Here is a 20,993-nt window from a genome sequence, read left to right as displayed (position 1 = left end):
TGCTATCTTTGATCATTTTTTGATTATGTTGGAATAGGTTTGCCAGCATCTGTTTAGTTTAAACAGTCCTAATGACTAGTTGATCCCGTGCCGTCTGTTTTAGGCGTAAACTGCAGCATTGTCATCTTTGACAGTAAATTATTGCCCTATCAGTAATTCTAGACGAGTCCTTAGCTACAATGGCTGTGTAGGCATTTCAATTACTTCTATTTGTTGCCAACTTTAGTAGAATACTTGTAGGCAACTGTTTATTGTAAGCTTAATTTTATAAACTAGAAACTAACAATCCCATTTGGCGTGACATTTTTTGGTGACTCAGTGGTGTTTAGCTAGACCACCTCTCAGTTTCAAGGTTGGAGCGTCTCCATAGCATGGCCTCCTTCCCACTGATCAGTACCCCTGGCGGGCAATAGGGAGGAATTTCCACAATCTGCCCACCTCATGGGGAGCTGAAACCTTACTAGACAACAAGGTAGGTGCATTAAAAATAAATAAATAACTGGAGTGGGCTTCGCTTGTCCTGGCAGGGGCTGCACCCAGCACCCATGGAGCTCATGCTGTATTTTTATACCCCAGTATTAGTGAGGTGTAGGCAGTGTCTAGGAAGCCAGGGCTCTAGAAGTAGCTGTGGATGAGCAGCCAAGACTTTATCTAGGAGACATGAAAAGCTAATGCAATACCACTGTAGTCACACAGCACTATTACAGATGAAATAACCACACAGTGTTCCACAAATAAAGGTAATTTATTACAGTAACACAATACTAAAATATTATATAGGCAATACTCTGCTAGCAGGTGAGTAAACACACTATTATATACATATTAGAAGTCAGGAAAGTGCAAAGAAAGCAATAGAGAGCAGTGAAATAACAGAAAATAACGGAGACCATAGGGGGAGACCAAATCATATTTAAGGTAGTGGAATGTGAAAGTCAGTTCCCCACCAAGGAAGTGGAATCTGTGGAAGGGACCTGGAGGAGCTAGGAATCCCAAATGGTAAGTACCAGAGTGCCCCTGCAGCGACTAGGAGAGAAGAGGTAAGTACCTGTTTTTTTCCCCAAACCCACAAGTAAACTTTGTAAAAGGACTGTGCAAGACTGGAAGAAACAGAAGATGGATCATGCCAGAAGAGGACCTGCATATGAAGCGGACAAAGTCCAGTTGGAGTATCCGGTTGGTGCAGGAGCCACCACCCACCCTTCTGGAGATGCAAAACCAGGTCTAGGTTATGCAACACAGGAGCAGAGGAAGAGTTCCAGGAGTGTTGCAGTCAGTCAGTGGTGTGGAAAAACCACCAACAAGCCTTGGCAAAGACCAGAGCTGCCGGGTGCCAGGAAGATCTGGGGGAATTCAACCCAAGGAGGCAAGTCCCAGGTGACCTTCAGCAGTGAGAAGAGCCAGAAGTCGAGGATGCAGCCCCCACAGTCAACTCGCAGGCACAGGAGTCTCAGTGAGGCCCACTCAGTAGACCTGGAGTGGAGTCCCACGTAACTGGAGCAGCAGGCAGAAGTCTGCACGTTGCGGGGAAGAGTGCTGGAGGCTGCGCTACACAGAGCCTGAAGATCCCTTGGAAGAAGAGCCAACAAGCCCTGGTAGCTGCAGTAGTCACGGTGCACAGGAGAATTTTCCTGCAAGGAGAGGCAAGGGCTTAAATCTCCCAAGTTGCACATCTGGTAGAGAGGACCACTCCAGACCACCACCTGTGTTACAGGATCCACACAGTTTTGCAGGAGATAAGATCCGTGCAGCTGGACGTCGTTGCAGTTGATACCTGCGGATGCAGAGAGTGACTCCTCCACTCCAAGGAAGATTCCTTCTTGCTTCTTGTGCAGGCTGACGACTCATCACCCTCCGAAGATGCGCAGCCGGTGAAATGTTGTAGTTGCTGGAAGGAGCTGGAGAAACAATGTTGCAAAGTGGAGTTGTTGCTTGAGTTGCAGATTCTGTTCCTGGAGAGTCCATTTGCAGTCCCGGTGGCCAGAAAATTAAGTAAACGATGCAGGGGAGTCCTGCTGGAATCGTGCATGTCAACTCTGAGGACCCACTGAAGAGGGAGACCCCAAATAGCCCTGAAAGGGGGATTGGTCACCTAGCAGATTGACCACTTATCAGGATGGGCCTGTGACATCGCCTGCTTAACCTGGCCACTCAGATGCTTCCAGGGTCCTCTACCCACCTTAGATTCAAGATGACCGAATCAAGTGGCCATCTGGACGAGCTCTGGGCACCACCCCTGGGGTGGTGATGGAGAGGGGAGTGGTCACTTCCCTTCCTGTTGTCCAGTTTCGTGCCAGAGCAGGGACCAGGGGGGGGTCCCAGGACTGGTGCAACCCCGGTTTATGCAAGGAGGGCCCAAGAGTGCCCTTCAAAGCATACAGGTGGCTTGGGGAGGCTACATCTCCCAAGCCATGTAACACCTATTTTCAAAGGGGGAGGGTATTGCCTCCCACTCCCAAAGGAAATCCTTTGTTCTGCCTTCCTGGGCTTGAGCTTGTCAAGCAGCAGGAGGGCAGAAACTTGTCTGTAGGATGGCAGCAGCGCAGGCTGCCCGGGAATACCCTGCAAACTGGTAGGAGCAAAGCTGAGGGTTCTCTAAGGAGCGCCCAGAGTGCATGGAATCATACAACCAATGCTCGCAACCGTATAGGGGTATGATTCTGACAATTGTTACCAAACATGCCCAGGTTCAGAGTTACCATGATGTAGCAGGAACTGTCAGGTATGCAGGTAAAATGGCTTCTCTGCACTTCCAAAGTCCAGGAAAATGGAGTTGGAATTCGTAGGGCCACCTCTGCTCATGCAGGTATGTCCTCACACACAAGTACTTGCACCCTGCCCTTTGGGCTAAGAGGGCCTGCCATAGGGGTGACTCACCTGGTGCAGTGACCTGTAGTGAAAGGGTGCATGCACCTTTTCACACAGGCTGCAATTGCATGCCTGAAGACACATTTTGCATGGGCGGCAAAATACATGCTGCAGCCCCTTGGGAACCCTTGTGCCCCAGTGCCCTGGGTACCTAGGTATTATCTTCTAGGGACTTACATAGGGCACGAGGGTGCCAATTGTGGAGTGTAGAAAGAGAGTGGCGTGGGGGGGGGGGGGAGGAGAGTGGGGGGGAGAGTGGCGTGGGGTGGGGGGGAGAGTGGCGTGGGCGGGAGAGGGGGAGAGTGGCGCGGGGGGGAGAGAGAGCTAACATAATTAAGGAATGTGATCTAGATTGCTTGATGCAACTGCTTGGCCCGAAGACTTGCTTTAATAAGGCAAAGTATACATTTCTACCATATACGTTACGTTTAGCTGCTACTATTGCAAAAATACCAGCATAGATAATTTTACATGGTTCTAGTAATTGAAGATTACCTAGTGGGGCATTGAACATATTCTTTTTGCAAGAAAGTCTACCTCTATAGGAGGTAGGTAGTCAAACCAAGCACATTTGGTCTCGTTTTAGTCAATAAATGTTCCTTATTGGCCAGATAAATTAATGTTTTAAATTTTAAGTGCAGTAAAGTATTATCCTCAAACTAAAGAAACACCCAAAACTGAAGCACCTATTTGTAGATTACACTACCTGCACATGTTAAACATTCTGAACAACAGTCTGTAAGGAGATAGATAATGTCATGCATTAGTACTGTTTATCAGAAGCCCATCTATCCTTTCTCGGAGGCAAATCAGAAACTTCGGCTGTTATTAGAAATGCCTAATTATCTAAATATTTAAGCAGATACCTGGAAATAAGTCATGTTTTTAGTCAAAATTGACTTGATTATGACTCTAGAATAGTTGCCTTTGAGGTTCATACCTCTTTGGCCAAGTTGCTTGCTTTCTGTTCATGCCTCTTCTCGTAGGTTTGTACAATGTGAATCAAATGACAGGCATGCTGATGTACTTTATAATTAATGAATCATAAAGAACTTTGAATGGAGGTAGAGGTTGTTTCTTGTTATCCTACATTACTGTGTTACTAGCCTTTAAATATCAATGGAACCCTCCCTCCACCTCTCTGAACTAGAATTGTAGTGGGCAAGTTGATATTTGGATCCTTGCACTGACAGCCCCATTAGAATGAAATACGCAGCTCTGACAATCATGATGGGCCAGTGAAAGTTGGAAAAAGAGCAGAATCAACATTTTAAAGTGAAAATATCTCCACATGCACCCCTACTTGTTATGTATATCAAATATTTAGCATGTTTATCAATTAAATGTGTATTTTGTCTGAGTGATATTCCAATACTTTTCTTTAGAATGCATACATTGTTGCCCTTCTAGCACATTTTGAGTTCATACAGGATCCCTCACATAAGCATTGATATCTTGATTTGTTTTTAACACCAATGAAAGTGAAGTAGGATTAATAAAACCTTACTTTCTCTTGTCTTCGCAGACCCTTAGACTCCAATATCCATGACATGGGTCCTCTCTCCTGCAATGCTGTTCCCAGGTATGATTAGTCCTTCGGTAGTCGAGTGTCAAAATGCAGTTGCCATACAGCTTTTTTTTGGACTAATGTAATTAACCCCTTAACTACATTTTCTAGCCCCAAAATATTTTTACTTCTTTTGGACTAACAAAATTGATGTGTCAAAAAGATTCATGTAAAAGCTTTTCTTGAGGTGCTAGTGTTTATAGAGAATTATACAGTGTGGGACACTATACTAATACCCTGCAGTGGTATAACCAAGTCACTCCTTGTGGGCACTTAGCCTCTTGGGGTGGAGGACGGGTACAATCAGTCAATGTTTATTTCAAGAGTTTTGTTTTTGGATGAGTCTCCCCCCCCCCCCCCCCCCCCCCTTTCCCCAATCCCCCTCAGGGGATAGCCAGTGGATTATAATTAATGTAAGCACTCCTCCAATCACCGTGTGTTTAATGTAATGTCTTCAGTTGCAAGGGTATGTCAAGATTTGGGGCCATTGCTCACTATGCTGCAAGCTATACCCGACTGACTAACCCCATTCAGGGGATACATTCTATGAGAGCATTTCCATATGGTCACTCTTCAGGATATCATTCCCCTTCTCCAACAAGGTGACCTTATGATGGCACTAGATCTAAAAGGCGTCTATTTTCATATTCCATTCATCCAGCACACCACAACTACCTCAGATTTGTGGTTGCAGGAAAACATTACCACTTCAAGGTCTTACCTTTTGGGGTCACAGCCGCTTCCAGAGTATTCACCAAGTGTCTCTCAGTAGTTGCCATACATCTCAGATGACAGCACATTCATACCTTCCCTTACTTGGACGACTGGCTCATCAAAGCCAGCACATTACAGCATTGTCAAAATTACCCTCTAATCACAATCCATCTCCTACACACTCTGGGATTCACAATCCGTTATTTCAAATCTCATTTTCAACCGCTTCATATACAGCCTTATCTAGGAGCGGTACTCAATACGCTGTTGGGTCTAGCTTTTCCAAGCCCAGGCCTGTGTGCAAACGTTTCACTCATTGATTTCTCAGTTAATGGAGAACCAGTCGTACACAGTGAGGACGCTCATGTATCTGCTAGGGATGATGGCATCCTGTATTTCCATCACACTTCATTCCAGACTTCACATGAGTCCCCTTTAATATTGTCTCTCTCAGTTGTGGTCTCAAGCACAGGGTCAACTGGAAGAATCTAGTGTTGTTGGACCCACCTGGCTCATCACTCTGCAATGGTGGAGCACCACTAAACTTATGAAAAGGGCTGCCCTTTTTGGCCCCTATGCCTCCGATCATTCTCACAACAGACGCATCAAAGACGGATTGGCGAGCTCATGTCCACAACGTCACAGTGCAAGGCCTATGGAATATTACTCACCAGTCCTTAAACATCAATTAATTGTTACTGCAGGCAGACCTTAGCAATTAAGGCGTTCCTACCATGCTTGCAACATAAAGTAGTACTAGCATGTATAGACAACATCAATGCCATGTATTATCTTCAAAAACGGGGAACACCATCATCTCAGCTGTCTTGCATAGACAATATGGAAATGGGCAATTCGCCACATCCAGATAGTGGCACAGTATCTCCCAGGAACAGACAATCATTTTGTAGACCTCAGCAGGATGCAACATCAAGCCGACTAGTGGGAACTCCACCCGCAAGTCCTTCAACAGTACTTTCTAAAGTGAGGAAAACCTCAAATAGACCTATTTGCCACCGCTCAAAGCGCAAAGTGACAAAACTTCATATCTAGGTACCCTCAGTCCAAAGGCTTTGCTGTATGTATGAGCTGGTCAGGGATATTTGCTTATGTTTTTCTGCCCCTCCCACTCATTTCTTTTCTAGTTAGGAAACTCAGGCAATCTTCCCTCACTATGATACTTGTAGCTCCTACATGGGCACGCCAACTGTGGTTCTCAGCACTTCTCTCACTAGTTCCCCAACAGGCCTGACCTTTCAACACAGAATCAAGGGCAAATAAGACATCAAGACCCCAAGTCACTAAACGTAGCAATATGGCTCCTGAAGTCATAGTTTGGATATTCACAACTACCACAGAATGTATGGACATTCTCAAAGAAGCACATAGACCCACAACTAGACAGTGTTATGCAGCAAAGTAGAAACGCTTTGTCTGCTACTGCCAACCAAAAAACGTTGACCTTCATAAGCCGACGTTTCAAGATATTGCTTGCTTACTGCATTACGAAAAGCTAATTTAGCTTATACTTCCATTTAACTTCATTTAGCAGCTATAGCTGCTGATCTTCCAAAACAGACACCATACTTCTTTATTTAGAGTTCCAGTAACTAAAGCATTTATGGAAGGACCTAAACAAGTCATCCCACCAAGGGTACCTCTGGCACCATCCTGGAACCTTAACATTGTTCTCACAAGGCTCATGAGTCCCCCTTTTGAGTCACTACATGCACATTGTGGGAAGTTGGCTCTGTATGTACTATTTCAAAGTAAGAAATAGCATGCACAGAGTCCAAGGGTTCCCCTTAGAGGTAAGATAGTGGCAAAAAGAGATAATTCTAATGCTCTATTTTGTACTAGTGTGGTTGAGCAGTAAGCTTATCAGAGGGTAGTGTTAGGCATTTGTTGTACACACACAGGCAATAAATGAGGAACACACACTCAAAGACAATTCCAGGCCAATAGGTTTTTATATAGACAAATATATTTTATTAGTTTATTTTAAGAACCACAGGTTCAAGATTTACAAACAATACTTTGAATGAAAGGTATTTCACTCAGGTATCTTAGGAACTTTGAATCATCACAATAGCATGTACAGGTTTGGCAAAAATGGCAATAAGCTATTTAAAAAATGGACACAGTGCATAAATCAACTGTTCCTGGGGGAGGTAAGTATTTGTTAGTTTCAAAGGTAAGTAAAGCACTTACAGGGTTCAAAGTTGGGTCCAAGGTAGCCCACTGTTTGGGGTTTAAGGCAACCCCAAAGTTACCACACCAGCAGCTCAGGGCCGGTCAGGTGCAGAGGTCGAAGTGGTGCCCAAAACGCATAGGCTTCAATGTAAATAGGGGTGCCCCGGTTCCAGTCTGCCAGCAGGTAAGTACCCGTGACTTCGGAGGGCAGACCAGGGGGGTTTTATAGGGCACCGGGGGGGGACCCAAGTGGGCACAAAGTACACCCTCAGCGGCACAGGGGCGGCCGGGTGCAGAATGCAAACAGGCATCTGGTTTGCAATAGGATTCAATAGGAGACCCGCAGGTCTCTTCAGCGATCCATGCAAGGGGGGGGGGGGCTCCTTGGGGTAGCCACCACCTGGGCTAGGATGAGGGCCACCTGGGGGGCACTCCTGCACTGGAGTTCGGATCCTTCAGGTCCTGGGGGCTGCGGGTGCAGTGTTTTTCCCCGGCGTCGGGTTCTTTGAAGCAGGCAGTCACGGTCAGGGGGAGCCTCTGAATTCTCTCTGCAGGCGTCGCTGTGGGGGCTCAGGGGGGTCAACTCTGGCTACTCACGGGCTCGTAGTCGCCGGGTAGTCCTCCCTGTAGTTAGTTTTCCGCAGGTCGAGCCGGGGGCATCGGGTGCAGAGTGCAAAGTCTCACGCTTCCGGAGGGAAACATGTGGTCTTTAAAAGTTGCTTCTTTGTTGCAAAGTTGCAGTCTTTGTGGAACAGGGCCGCTGTCCTCTGGAGTTTCTTGGTCCTTTTAGATGCAGGGTAGTCCTCTGAGGCTTCAGAAGTTGCTGGACCCTGGGAGACGCGTCGCTGTTGCAGTTTTTCTTGAAGTGGGGGACAGGCCGGTAGGGCTGGGGCCCAAGCAGTCGGTGTCTCCGTCTTCTCTGCAGGGCTTCATGTCAGCAGTCCTTCTTCGTCTTCAGGTTGCAGGAATCTATCTTCCTAGGTTCTGGGGGCCTTAAATACTCAATTTAGCCTTAGGGGTTGTCCTGACTGGCCAGTGACTCCTTGTTTTTCTCATTTTCTCCTCCAGCCTTGCTGCCAAAAGTGGGGGCTGTGGCCAGAGGGGCGGCCATCCCCACTAGCTGGGATGCCCTGTGGCGCTGTAACAAAGGGGGTGAGCCTTTGAGGCTCACCGCCAGGTGTTACAGTTCCTGCAGGGGGAGGTGAGAAGTACCTCCACCCAGTACAGGCTTTGTTCCTGGCCACAGAGTGACAAAGGCACTCTCCCCATGTGGCCAGCAACATGTCAGGTGTGTGGCAGGCTGGTAAAACTAGTCAGCCCACACTGGAAGTCGGGTATGTTTTCAGGGGGCATCTCTAAGATGCCCTCTGGGTGTATTTCACAATAAAATGTACACTGGCATCAGTGTGCATTTATTGTGCTGAGAAGTTTGATACCAAACTTCCCAGTTTTCAGTGTAGCAATTATGGTGCTGTGGAGTTCGTGTTTGACAGACTCCCAGACCATATACTCTTATGGCTACCCTGCACTTACAATGTCTAAGGTTTGGCTTAGACACTGTAGGGGCACAGTGCTCATGCACTGGTGCCCTCACCTATGGTATAGTGCCCCCTGCCTTAGGGCTGTAAGGCCTGCTAGAGGGGTGACTTATCTATGCCATAAGCAGTGTGAGGTTAGCATGGCACCCTGAGGGGAGTGCCATGTTGACTTTGTCATTTTCTCCCCACCAGCACACACAAGCTGGCAAGCAGTGTGTCTGTGCTGAGTGAGGGGTCCCCAGGGTGGCATAAGACATGCTGCAGCCCTTAGAGACTTTCCCTGGCATCAGGGCCCTTGGTACCAGGGGTACCAGTTACAAGGGACTTACCTGGATGCTAAGGTGTGCCAATTTCAGAAACAAAGGTACAGGTTAGGGAAAGAACACTGGTGCTGGGGCCTGGTTAGCAGGCCTCAGCTAACTTTCAAATCATAACTTGGCATCAGCAAAGGCAAAAAGTCAGGGCGTAACCATGCCAAGGAGGCATTTCCTTACACACATGCATGCCCCTTGCAATTCCTTTCATAGAAGGTAGCTTTTCTGGTGGCTATCACTTCCTTTAGACGTGAGTGAGCTCCATGCTTTAACCTTGGAAGAATCATTCTTCCCGATTAATGAAGATAAAGTTGTTTTTCAAACTAACCCTAAATTCCTTCCAAAGGTAGTTTCACAATTTCATATCAACCAATCAATACAATTACCAGTTTGTTTTTTTACAACCTGATTTTTTTAGTGGAAATGCTCTACACACTCTTGATGTCAAAAGAGCTCTAATGCGTTATGTAGCTACAACCAAACAGTTCAGAAAAAGTAAACAACTTTTTGTAGCCTTTTCAATATCCCACAAAGGAAATGTTATATCAAAAACTGGTATAGCTAGGTTAATAGTCAAGTGTATTCAAACGTGCTATGCTAAAGCCATACTCTTAACTGTGACACCTAGAGCACTATCCACAAGAAAAAGGGGTGCTTTGATGGTATTTATAGGTAACATACCTATAGCAGATATTTGTAAAGCAGCTACATGGCCTACACCACATACCTTTACAAAACACTATTGTGTAGATAAACTAGCACACCAACAAGCCAGTGTTGGGCAAGCAGTGCTTAGAACACTTTTCCAAACAATTGCAGCTCCCGTTCGTTAGCCACCGCTTTATGGAGGGACTGCCTTACAGTCTGTGCAAAGCATGTGTATCTACAGCCACATATGCCAGCAGAAGAGGAGGCCCTTTACATCCAGACAGAGTCTGACTTAAAAGTACAGTTCAGAGTACAGATCCTAGATCTTCCTTCAGGACAACGTGCAGCTAGTACTGATGCTCCTGTCCAGCCTACTAAAAGACTCCTGGTTTCGAGCGAAATTACGGCTCCTGGGCCATCACTGCCTTAAGGCCATGGTAGGCACCAACCATCTGCTAAGGCTGCCTTGCCCTCGGGCCTGGCACTGCAAACCAAGTTGAAGCACATCTCTGCTGTTCAGTTGGCCAGTCTCTGTGCCGAGCCGAACATCTTTCTCATCAGCTTGGATCACTTCCACATCCACAACTTCGGCTCCGACCACCTCAGTACTGAAACACAGGTAGCCTTTGGCTCTGAAACATACCAACTCTGCACCAGAACCCATTCTAGAGACTATGGCAGAAAAACAATGCCTCGAAACAATTGAAAATGCCTATTCAACCTTCTACAGGGCGTATTTTGGCAAAAGCAGTGCATTTGGAGCCTAGAGCATGAAAGCGCCAACGTATTTTTGAGGAGTTAGCCGCATCTCCTAAAAAGAAAAAGGACATTGCCACTTGTCTTCTACATCCACCTCTGCCTGCTTTGCCACTGCTATCACTCAACACCTTTTTCACCACATCACTTGCTTAGCGATATAGGTGGTTACACTGCAAGGATTCCCCACAGTCCTTCACATGGGATCAAGGGGAAGGTGATACCTTACATCAGATGGCTATAGAGCCACAGAATACCTATGACATTGACCTCAGTGGAGATAATGACCCATACCTCTACCCAGCTGACCTCTCCCCTCTGGATGATGCAACATCATTCCATGAAATTATAGCTAGAGCAACTGCATACTACTAGGTCCGATTACACACAGACCACAATAGAGGAGGGCCTTGTATTTGAAACCCTATCTTCTGCTACCAGAGCATGCCAGTATCCCAAAAGGTATAACCAGCCGTGCAGAAGACATACTTAAAGATGGAGAGAGATCTTTAAGGATCCAGTAAGGGCATGTATTGTTACTCCACGAGTAGATAACAAATTACACAGCTGCACTATCAGATCCTCAGTATATTAAGGGCCAGCTCCCTCCAGACTCGTTGGTAGTATCTAATGCTTGTGAGAGAATGAATTCACAAACATCAGCAGAGGCCAATCTGTGGGGTAAAGAATCCAGACTAATAGATGCGTCTGGTAAAAGCAGCTAACCACTGGCGCTTAGCTAATACTTAAGGACCTTTGGCAAGATGATGACAGCCTAGTGGGATCAAATGGAGGAACTCCTCCAACATCTCCCTGAAGATTATAAGGGGAAAAAAAAGACAACAAATTGTTCAGGAGGATAACTTAATCTCTGACAGTTCCATAAAATGTGCCCTTGATGCAGCAGACAGAGCAATAAGTAGTGTAAGTACAAGAGCTTTACTATCAGACACACCAGGTTGTGCTTATCCTTTGACCCCTCAGGTGCCAGGCCTTTTTTTTTAGCTATTTGGAGCTGTTCGTGCATCAGCCCTCAATGTTTTGTCCACATAAGCTTGTGGGTTCTGATGGAGACCAAGAAATCAGCCAAAATACAGCAAAAAAGAAAGAAAAGAAAAACAATTGGAAAAAAGGGCTGCCAAAGAAGGCTTTTGGTGTTTTTCCTGAAAATGGCATCAACAAAGGGTTTGCGGTGCTAAAATTTACCAGCTTTCAGGAACAGGCAGACTTGAATCAGAAGACCTCATTTTTCAACACAATTTTGGCATTTTACTGGGGCATACCCCATTTTTACTAATTTTTTTCTTTTGTGCTTTCAGCCTGCTTCCGGTTAGTGACAGAAATGGGTGTGAAACCAATGCTGGATCCCAGAAAGCTAAACATTTCTGAAAAGTAGACAAGATTCTGAATTCAGCAAGGGGTAATTTGTGAAGATCCAACAAGCTTTTCCTACAGACAATAACAGCTGGACTAAAATATTTAAATTGAGGTGAAAAAAAAGCCATTTTTCTCCATGTTTTTTTCCCTGCGATATCAGATTTTTTAAAGCAATATAGCTTTACATGTGCTGGACTCTTCTGGTTGCGGGAATATATAGGGCTTGTAGGTTCATCAAGAACCCTAGGTACTCGGAGGCATTAAATGAGCTGCACCTTGCAGTGGGTTTTCATTGTATACCGGGTATACAGCAATTCATTTGCTGAAATATAGAGTGAAAAATAAGCATCAAGAAAACCTTTGCACCTGCGTTTTTGGTCCTGGGCTCAGCAGCCATACAGAGAAACCTACCAGACCCAAACATTTCTGAAAACTAGACCTGAGGGAGTCGAGGCAGGTGTGACTTATGTGGATCCCCCAATGTTTTCGTACCCAGAATCCTCAGCAAATTACACATTTTGCAAAAAAAAAATAAAAATAAAAAATTCCCACATTCCTGTGTGGGACCACCGCACCGGGACAGATTTCCTACCATGGGGAACCAAAACCGATCCAAAAGGTCTGTTTAATAAAATAATTTTTAGGCTGACCAGTGGGGCAGAAGTTTTATCGGTATAGATGTGACAATGCTGGGTGGTAGGAATTTTGTGGATTCCTGCAGATTACGGAGGGTTCCTTCAGGAAAATGTGATTTTCAGCAAAATTGGAGGTGTGCAGGGCATTGTGGGTAAGAAAATGATGCAGGGTACCTGTGAATCACACCACCCTGGACTCACTCGGATATTTATTGTTCTGATGTGTCTAGGTCTTGTGGATTCTTCTACGTGGCAGGGTCCCAAAGTCTCCCCCCCCCTTCCTTTCTTTTGATGTGTCTGCCTGCCCCCTCCTCCCGAGCAGAAGAGAAATGCTTAGCATTTCTCTTCCACATCGCGCTGGAAGCATGCTTCCTGTGCTGTGGTAAGTGACCTCTGATGGGGTCAGCACGCAATTGCGTGCTGACGTCACAGTGGGGGGTGGAAGGGGAAGAGATTCCCCTTTTAACCCTGACCTGGGGGGGTGGAGGGGCACCCCTAGGGGCCGGTCCCGGGATGTAAGCGCCGCAGCCACACATGTAACCATTACGTCCTTGGCAGGGAAGGGGTTAAGCCAGAAGTGCAACACACTATTTGTAAAGAAATGGCTCCCTGTTGCAGTTACCCCCCACTTTTTGCCTGATACTGATGCTGACTTGACTGAGAAGTGTGCTGGGACCCTGCTAACCAGGCCCCAGCACCAGTGTTCCTTCACCTAAAATGTACCATTGTATCCACAATTGGCACACCCTGGCATTCAGATAAGTCCCTTGTAACTGGTACTTCTAGTACCAAGGGCCCTGATACCAAGGAAGGTCTCTAAGGGGTGCAGCATGTCTTATGCCACCCTAGAGACCCCTCACTCAGCACAGACACACTGCTTACAAGCCTGTGTGTGCTAGTGAGAACAAAATGAGTAAGTCGACATGGCACTCCCCTCAGGGTGCCATGCCAGCCTCTCACTGCCTATGCAGTATAGGTAAGACACCCCTCTAGCAGGCCTTACAGCCCTAAGGCAGGGTGCACTATACCATAGGTGAGGGTACCAGTGCATGAGCACTGTGCCCCTACAGTGTCTAAACAAAACCTTAGACATTGTAAGTGCAGGGTAGCCATAAGAGTATATGGTCTGGGAGTTTGTCAAACACGAACTCCACAGCACCATAATGGCTACACTGAAAACTGGGAAGTTTGGTATCAAACTTCTCAGCACAATAAATGCACACTGATGCCAGTGTACATTTTATTGTAAAACACACCACAGAGGGCACCTTAGAGGTGCCCCCTGAAACCTAACCGACTATCTGTGTAGGCTGACTAGTTTTAGCAGCCTCCCACAAACCGAGACATGTTGCTGGCCCCATGGGGAGAGTGCCTTTGTCACTCTGAGGCCAGTAACAAAGCCTGCACTGGGTGGAGATGCTAACACCTCTCCCAGGCAGGAATTGTCACACCTGGCGGTGAGCCTCAAAGGCTCACCTCCTTTGTGCCAACCCAGCAGGACACTCCAGCTAGTGGAGTTGCCCGCCCCCTCCGGCCCGGCCCCCACTTTTGGCGGCAAGGCCGGAGAAAATAATGAGAATAACAAGGAGGAGTCACTGGCCAGTCAGGACAGCCCCTAAGGTGTCCTGAGCTGAGGTGACTCTAACTTTTAGAAATCCTCCATCTTGCAGATGGAGGATTCCCCCAATAGGGTTAGGACTGTGACCCCCTCCCCTTGGGAGGAGGCACAAAGAGGGTGTACCCACCCTCAGGGCTAGTAGCCATTGGCTACTAACCCCCCAGACCTAAACACGCCCTTAAATTTAGTATTTAAGGGCTACCCTGAACCCTAGAAAATTAGATTCCTGCAACTACAAGCAGAAGGACTGCCCAGCTGAAAACCCCTGCAGCGGAAGACCAGAAGACGACAACTGCCTTGGCTCCAGAAACTCACCGGCCTGTCTCCTGCCTTCCAAAGATCCTGCTCCAGCGACGCCTTCCAAAGGGACCAGCGACCTCGACATCCTCTGAGGACTGCCCCTGCTTCGAAAAGACAAGAAACTCCCGAGGACAGCGGACCTGCTCCAAGAAAAGCTGCAACTTTGTTTCCAGCAACTTTAAAGAACCCTGCAAGCTCCCCGCAAGAAGCGTGAGACTTGCAACACTGCACCCGGCGACCCCGACTCGGCTGGTGGCGACCCAACACCTCAGGAGGGACCCCAGGACTACTCTGATACTGTGAGTACCAAAACCTGTCCCCCCTGAGCCCCCACAGCGCCGCCTGCAGAGGGAATCCCGAGGCTTCCCCTGACCGCGACTCTTTGAACCTAAAGTCCCGACGCCTGGGAGAGACCCTGCACCCGCAGCCCCCAGGACCTGAAGGACCGGACTTTCACTGGAGAAGTGACCCCCAGGAGTCCCTCTCCCTTGCCCAAGTGGAGGTTTCCCCGAGGAATCCCCCCCTTGCCTGCCTGCAGCGCTGAAGAGATCCCGAGATCTCTCATAGACTAACATTGAAAACCCGACGCTTGTTTCTACACTGCACCCGGCCGCCCCCGCGCTGCTGAGGGTGAAATTTCTGTGTGGACTTGTGTCCCCCCCGGTGCCCTACAAAACCCCCCTGGTCTGCCCTCCGAAGACGCGGGTACTTACCTGCAAGCAGACCGGAACCGGGGCACCCCCTTCTCTCCATTCTAGCCTATGTGTTTTGGGCACCACTTTGAACTCTGCACCTGACCGGCCCTGAGCTGCTGGTGTGGTGACTTTGGGGTTGCTCTGAACCCCCAACGGTGGGCTACCTTGGACCAAGAACTGAACCCTGTAAGTGTCCTACTTACCTGGTAAAACTAACAAAAACTTACCTCCCCCAGGAACTGTGAAAATTGCACTAAGTGTCCACTTTTAAAACAGCTATTTGTCAATAACTTGAAAAGTATACATGCAATTTTGATGATTTGAAGTTCCTAAAGTACTTACCTGCAATACCTTTCGAATGAGATATTACATGTAGAATTTGAACCTGTGGTTCTTAAAATAAACTAAGAAAAGATATTTTTCTATATAAAAACCTATTGGCTGGATTTGTCTCTGAGTGTGTGTACCTCATTTATTGTCTTGTGTATGTACAACAAATGCTTAACACTACTCCTTGGATAAGCCTACTGCTCGACCACACTACCACAAAATAGAGCATTAGTATTATCTATTTTTACCACTATTTTACCTCTAAGGGGAACCCTTGGACTCTGGGCATGCTATTCCTTACTTTGAAATAGCACATACAGAGCCAACTTCCTACACTATTAAATACCCTTTTTGACCAGAAACACCTGTTTGATCCACAAGTGACCAAACTCTTGAAAAAGTCAATGCAGTTGCCAAATCTATGTGGGCACTTCAAACTCCCAGAATCCATTCCTCCTTTTGGTGCCACGTTTACAAACATGGTCCTAAACCAACAACAGATGCCTCTGCCTCCTCTTATAGACAGCATTATCAGACAGCCCCTTCAGGAGGATTTTGTCGAGGATCATATAGGGGAAATAATTCAGAGGTACGTGGGAAAGGTGCTTCCACTCGTGCCACCCCCTCCACCTCAAAACAGTGACTCCCTCTTTATTTCTCCCTGCCATTTAACCCCTGTCAGGGTATGTCTATAACAGTGTTTCACAGCATGGGAAAATGATAACTGATCAGTGAGTGTTGGATATTTTTTAACATGGTTATTGCCTGCAGCTCATCAAAACATCTAGATTTGTTGAAACAGGAAGTACATGCTCTCCTTTACAAAGGAGCTATATAGCGCCTGTTCCTCTTCAACAGCAAGGGATAGGAGTCGAACGCCTAGATTTCCTCATCCCCCAAAAAGACTGGTCTCTTTTGCCTATTCCAGACCTCAGACCTCTCAATTAATACATCCTTTCAGAACACTTTCATATAGTAACACTACAGGATGTGATCCCTCTGTTACAACAAGGAGATTTTATGTTTGCACTAGACCTAAAAGGTGCATACTTTCACATTCCTCTTCAACAGCAAGGGATAGGAGTCGAACGCCTAGATTTCCTCATCCCCCAAAAAGACTGGTCTCTTTGGCCTATTCCAGACCTCAGACCTCTCAATTAATACATCCTTTCAGAACACTTTCATATAGTAACACTACAGGATGTGATCCCTCTGTTACAACAAGGAGATTTTATGTTTGCACTAGACCTAAAAGGTGCATACTTTCACATTCCAATTTACCCAGTTCTCTGCAAAAATCTCAAGTAAGACATACAAGGATTCCATTTGGAGTCACTACTTTACCTCGTGTTTTCACCAAGTGTCTGGCAGTAGTTGAAGCACATCTATGAAGACAAGACTGTTCATATCTTCCCATACCTCAATGACTTACTTATCAAACCCAGTACCTTTACATTTTTCCAGGAACGCAGACAAGCATCTTCACCTTCTTCACCATTTGGTGTTCACAGTCCATATTCAGAAGTAACACAACTTTAACAGGTACAGCCATATTTGTGATCTATCCTCAACACACATTTAGGACTAGCTCAGACCAATTCAGAGCATCTCAACTTTAATAGATCTGATGCATCACAATCAACATAACATTCAGAACGGTACAGCGTCTCTTAGGCATGATAACAACTTGAATTGCAGTAGTGCCATTAGTGTCCACTGCAAGAGAGTCTGGCGAGCCAATGGTCTGGCCTCAGGGTCAATGATGAGATCTAGTGTTTGTGAACAGCCACACTCATCCCTCTGCAGTGGTGGAACATAGGGAACTTATCAAAGGGGTGGCTGTTCCTTGACTCAGTGTCAAAGGGACATCGGTTTGTTGACCCTGTTAACAAGATCATTCTCACAGCGGATGCATCCTTTAAAGGATAGGGTGCTCATCTCCAGGGCCTCACAATCCAATGACTTTGGCACTAAAAACATTCAGCTCTGTGCATCAACTGCTTGGAGAGTCAAGCCATTCATCTAGTGTTAAAGACCTTTCTAGTTCACTTGACTGCAAGATTGCACTTCTTGCTAGTTCCATTGGTAATCCTTTGGCATACGGGGTCACCATACCTCTACCGTGCATGGGCACCAATCTGAATGACCCAGCAAATGCCTGCAAGGTGGTCTGTCCTAGCACACAGGGATAGCTGGCTCATCCTCTCAAAAGGACTGCAGCCCACTTCACATGGCATTCCATTTACTGCAGCCCCTCCTGGCATACAGGGTTGCAGAGACCTCAATGTGCAGGTGCTCCTGCCTGATCTGCACACCGATAAGGGTAGTTCACTTTCTGGGGGTCCCCTCCTGACAAACTGTCACTTCCCTTTCTCAGGGAATCCACTCAACCGGATCCCCCATTGGTCGTCTCCCCTCAATCACTCTCCTCTTCCTTACAAGGCACACTGCTCTTGGCAAAGCAGGCAGGCACTGGTGCTCCAGGGCAGATGGCCTTGGAATCCCTGGGTGATGTCCCCTCACCCAGCAGGGAGACTAGCAGGCCTTGGCCCGCAATCCTGTTCTTGCATAGCCCGACTGGCATCTTGACGGCTTACAATTTTGGGGGTTTCAAGCTCCCCATCTTAATGTCCACTTCGAGACACCATATGTGATTTAGAGTCGGAGTCTTGTAGCACATGTTGGGGGTTTGCTTTCTTTTTGAAGTTCCTACTCCTCTACACTCTCTTGCTCTTGAAAGCCGTCTATCACAGCTAGAGCGTCATCAAAGCTAATAGCCCCACAGCACAGTCCATTGGAGTGACTAGTGTTAACACATCAATGTCAGCCACCATGATGTGTATTAAAAGGTTAGGCCTGGGTGCTAGCCATACTCTAAGATTTTCTTTTTAGACCCATCTCCTTCCAAAGATGTGCCCAGGCCCTTTCCTTGTGATCTCTCTTTTAATCAAGGAGCACCATTTGAAGTGTGCAAAGGTAGACTGGCTATCCCGCTCCAGGGTGTCCCACAAAGCTCACAGGAATGCAGTCATACACAAATGTGTCTAGAGGGAGTCCTCTACCTTTTGTCACCAAGCAGGTCTAGGTTTTCCAAAATGGAAACCATAGCTTGCCTTGTACTGTACCATTCACAGGCACACATACACAGTACATGAATTTAATATACATGCACTGCACAGCATCGTATCTTTCATGTATTGTACCACTCACAAGCATTCAGACAACTAGCACATGCTTTTACTGTGCACAACTGCACAGTATTGCATTATCTGTGTAGTGTATCCTTCCCAAGCACACAACTAGCCTGATGCTTAAATCTTGCGCTGAGCTGCACCCACACCAAACTGATGTAGACCAAGGATTGAGGTAAGCACACAGCAGCAGAACTGTCAATGAATGAACCTGTGGGCCCCAGTCCAGTGGCATAGGTAGAAAGAACCTGTTCACTCCTACAGATCACTGCACAGTATGCTTCCGCCACAGTGTTTGTGCTTGCTTAACTCCTGGTAAAGGTGGTAACATTTCATAACTGAGGGTAGGGATTTGGGCACCACTTCCGGTCCTGCAATACTGCAAACGATAAAAAAGGCATAAGTCATGGAGCACACGCATGATCCATGTTTGCCAATGACAACAATCAGCATTAGGGATCCAGACATCCGTACAGTTGGGGCGCTCAGGGCTTACCATGCAGAGGACTTTTCTTTCTCAACATACTGTCAAATTCATGTAATCATTTCCAGCCCTACAGTGATGATAGTTTAAAATCTTTATGCATTTCAAGCATGTTGCACTTCTTCAGAGGGGAAAAAAAGCCCATACTGCTCTTGATGAACTTTAGAAGTAGCCCGCTGTAATTTGTATATATTTACCATAGGAAAAAGGTATTTTAATTTGTTGGAGATTGAGCTTAATGGAGAGCCAGAGTAATAAATAATTTCGGATCTATGAATGGGCTTTGATAAATTGAACTGGAGCATTGTCTCCAAGTGCAATTTTTGAGCTTCTTATTTAGAATACCAATAAACAGTGCCTCTAAATAAGCATGGCACACTAATTGGATGTTGCCTTAAAGGTGAGCCTAAAACTCTGAAATGTGAACAGCAGCATGAACTACTCATATCACACTTAGTAGACTTCATTACAAGAAGGGAACAAAAGTGTTTAAGGTGGTACTGAAGAACTTGATCGGAACTCCAATCTCAACCTATCCACCGTACTTGTTACTCCAGAATGCTCTGCATCAGTATTAGACCCATGCTTCAAGTGAATTAGTTAAATACAGACAATTGTTTTACAGCTTGCTGCAATGCCAATATCATGCAGTCCTCTATTGAAATATTAGGATGCTTGCATGGACCCACATAATTTTTACATTGAATTGGTATTTCTGTAGCGCTTTATACTTGTTTTGTGATGCCACCAATGCTTTGAGTTTTAAGTAGGTGTTCTGCATGCATAATTTGATGCTTTAGAAACCACGAGTACTGAGATTTTGATTGTTCTTTGATGCTCAATATTCTAGTTTCATAACTTTTTTTTTGTTAATGAATATAAGCTATTTTTTTTTTTTTCTTATGTGACTAGTTTGGCTGCAGAAATAGCTTTATATATGAAATATTTGTGGACATACCTCAGCACGTGATCCAATGACATAGTGTAGAAAAGCACCCTTTGTGACATGGTTACCCCCACTTTTTGCCTGGTTTCTGATGTGGCTTTAACTGATAGTGCACTTGGGTCCCTGATAACCAGGTCCATAGTGCCAGATATCTTTCCCCAAAACTGCTCAGTTGTTTTGTTCAATTGGCAAGCTCTTTAGATTTCACTGTAAGTCCCTAGAAAAAAGTATCCCTGACCCCTGCGGCCTGGGTTACTAAGTAAGACCAGAGGGCTGCAGCACAAGTTGCGCCACCCCTCACCAAACTCACACAAGTGCTGCCGTGGCAGACTGTGTGTGATGATGCAGGCTAAATTGAACACACTACCTGTCACTCACCCCTGTTGTTTCAGGTCCCCTATCACTGCATGTGCCTGGTGTAAGTCACCCCTAAAGCTGGGTGCATCCAGGCACCTGATGCCATATATGCATGAGCAGATATGCCCCTGCTATGCCTCTCTCGAGTCTGAGACGTAGTGAGTGCACAGGGAAGCCATTTAAAATGGATGTGCTGAACACTGATCATTACGTGTTCCCCAGCTACATGTTGGCATCTCTGAACCCTGGGATGTTCCATATCAAACATCTCAGAGTAATAAACCCTCACTGACCCCAGTGTTGGATTTATTAAAAACTGCACACAGTGGCCATCTTAGAGGTGCCCCCTGAAAAGCTACTAGTGTGCTGACTGAGTGGTCCTGACCAGTTCAGCCACCACAGTTGCATTTCTGGCCCCCCAAGCTGAGAACAAGTTCTCTTGAGGGCCTGAGACAAAAGTGT

The 20,993-nt window shown here is 46.3% G+C and overlaps 1 protein-coding gene across 4 annotated transcripts in view; it reads left to right on the top strand.

Annotated features, from left to right (window-relative positions):
- The window catches only part of STAG2 (STAG2 cohesin complex component), a 987,179-nt gene that overhangs the window by 149,321 nt on the left and 816,865 nt on the right, over positions 1-20,993 (top strand). For all 4 annotated transcript variants that reach the window (XM_069211859.1, XM_069211886.1, XM_069211877.1 and 1 more), the window contains exon 3: positions 4,394-4,450. In XM_069211859.1, coding sequence (XP_069067960.1) covers positions 4,394-4,450 — 57 coding nt within the window. The remainder of the gene's footprint in view (positions 1-4,393; positions 4,451-20,993) is intronic.

This window comes from Pleurodeles waltl, chromosome 2_1 (assembly GCF_031143425.1).
Source record: "Pleurodeles waltl isolate 20211129_DDA chromosome 2_1, aPleWal1.hap1.20221129, whole genome shotgun sequence".
Lineage (NCBI taxonomy): Eukaryota > Metazoa > Chordata > Amphibia > Caudata > Salamandridae > Pleurodeles > Pleurodeles waltl.
This window is presented reverse-complemented; position numbering and strand designations above follow the sequence as displayed.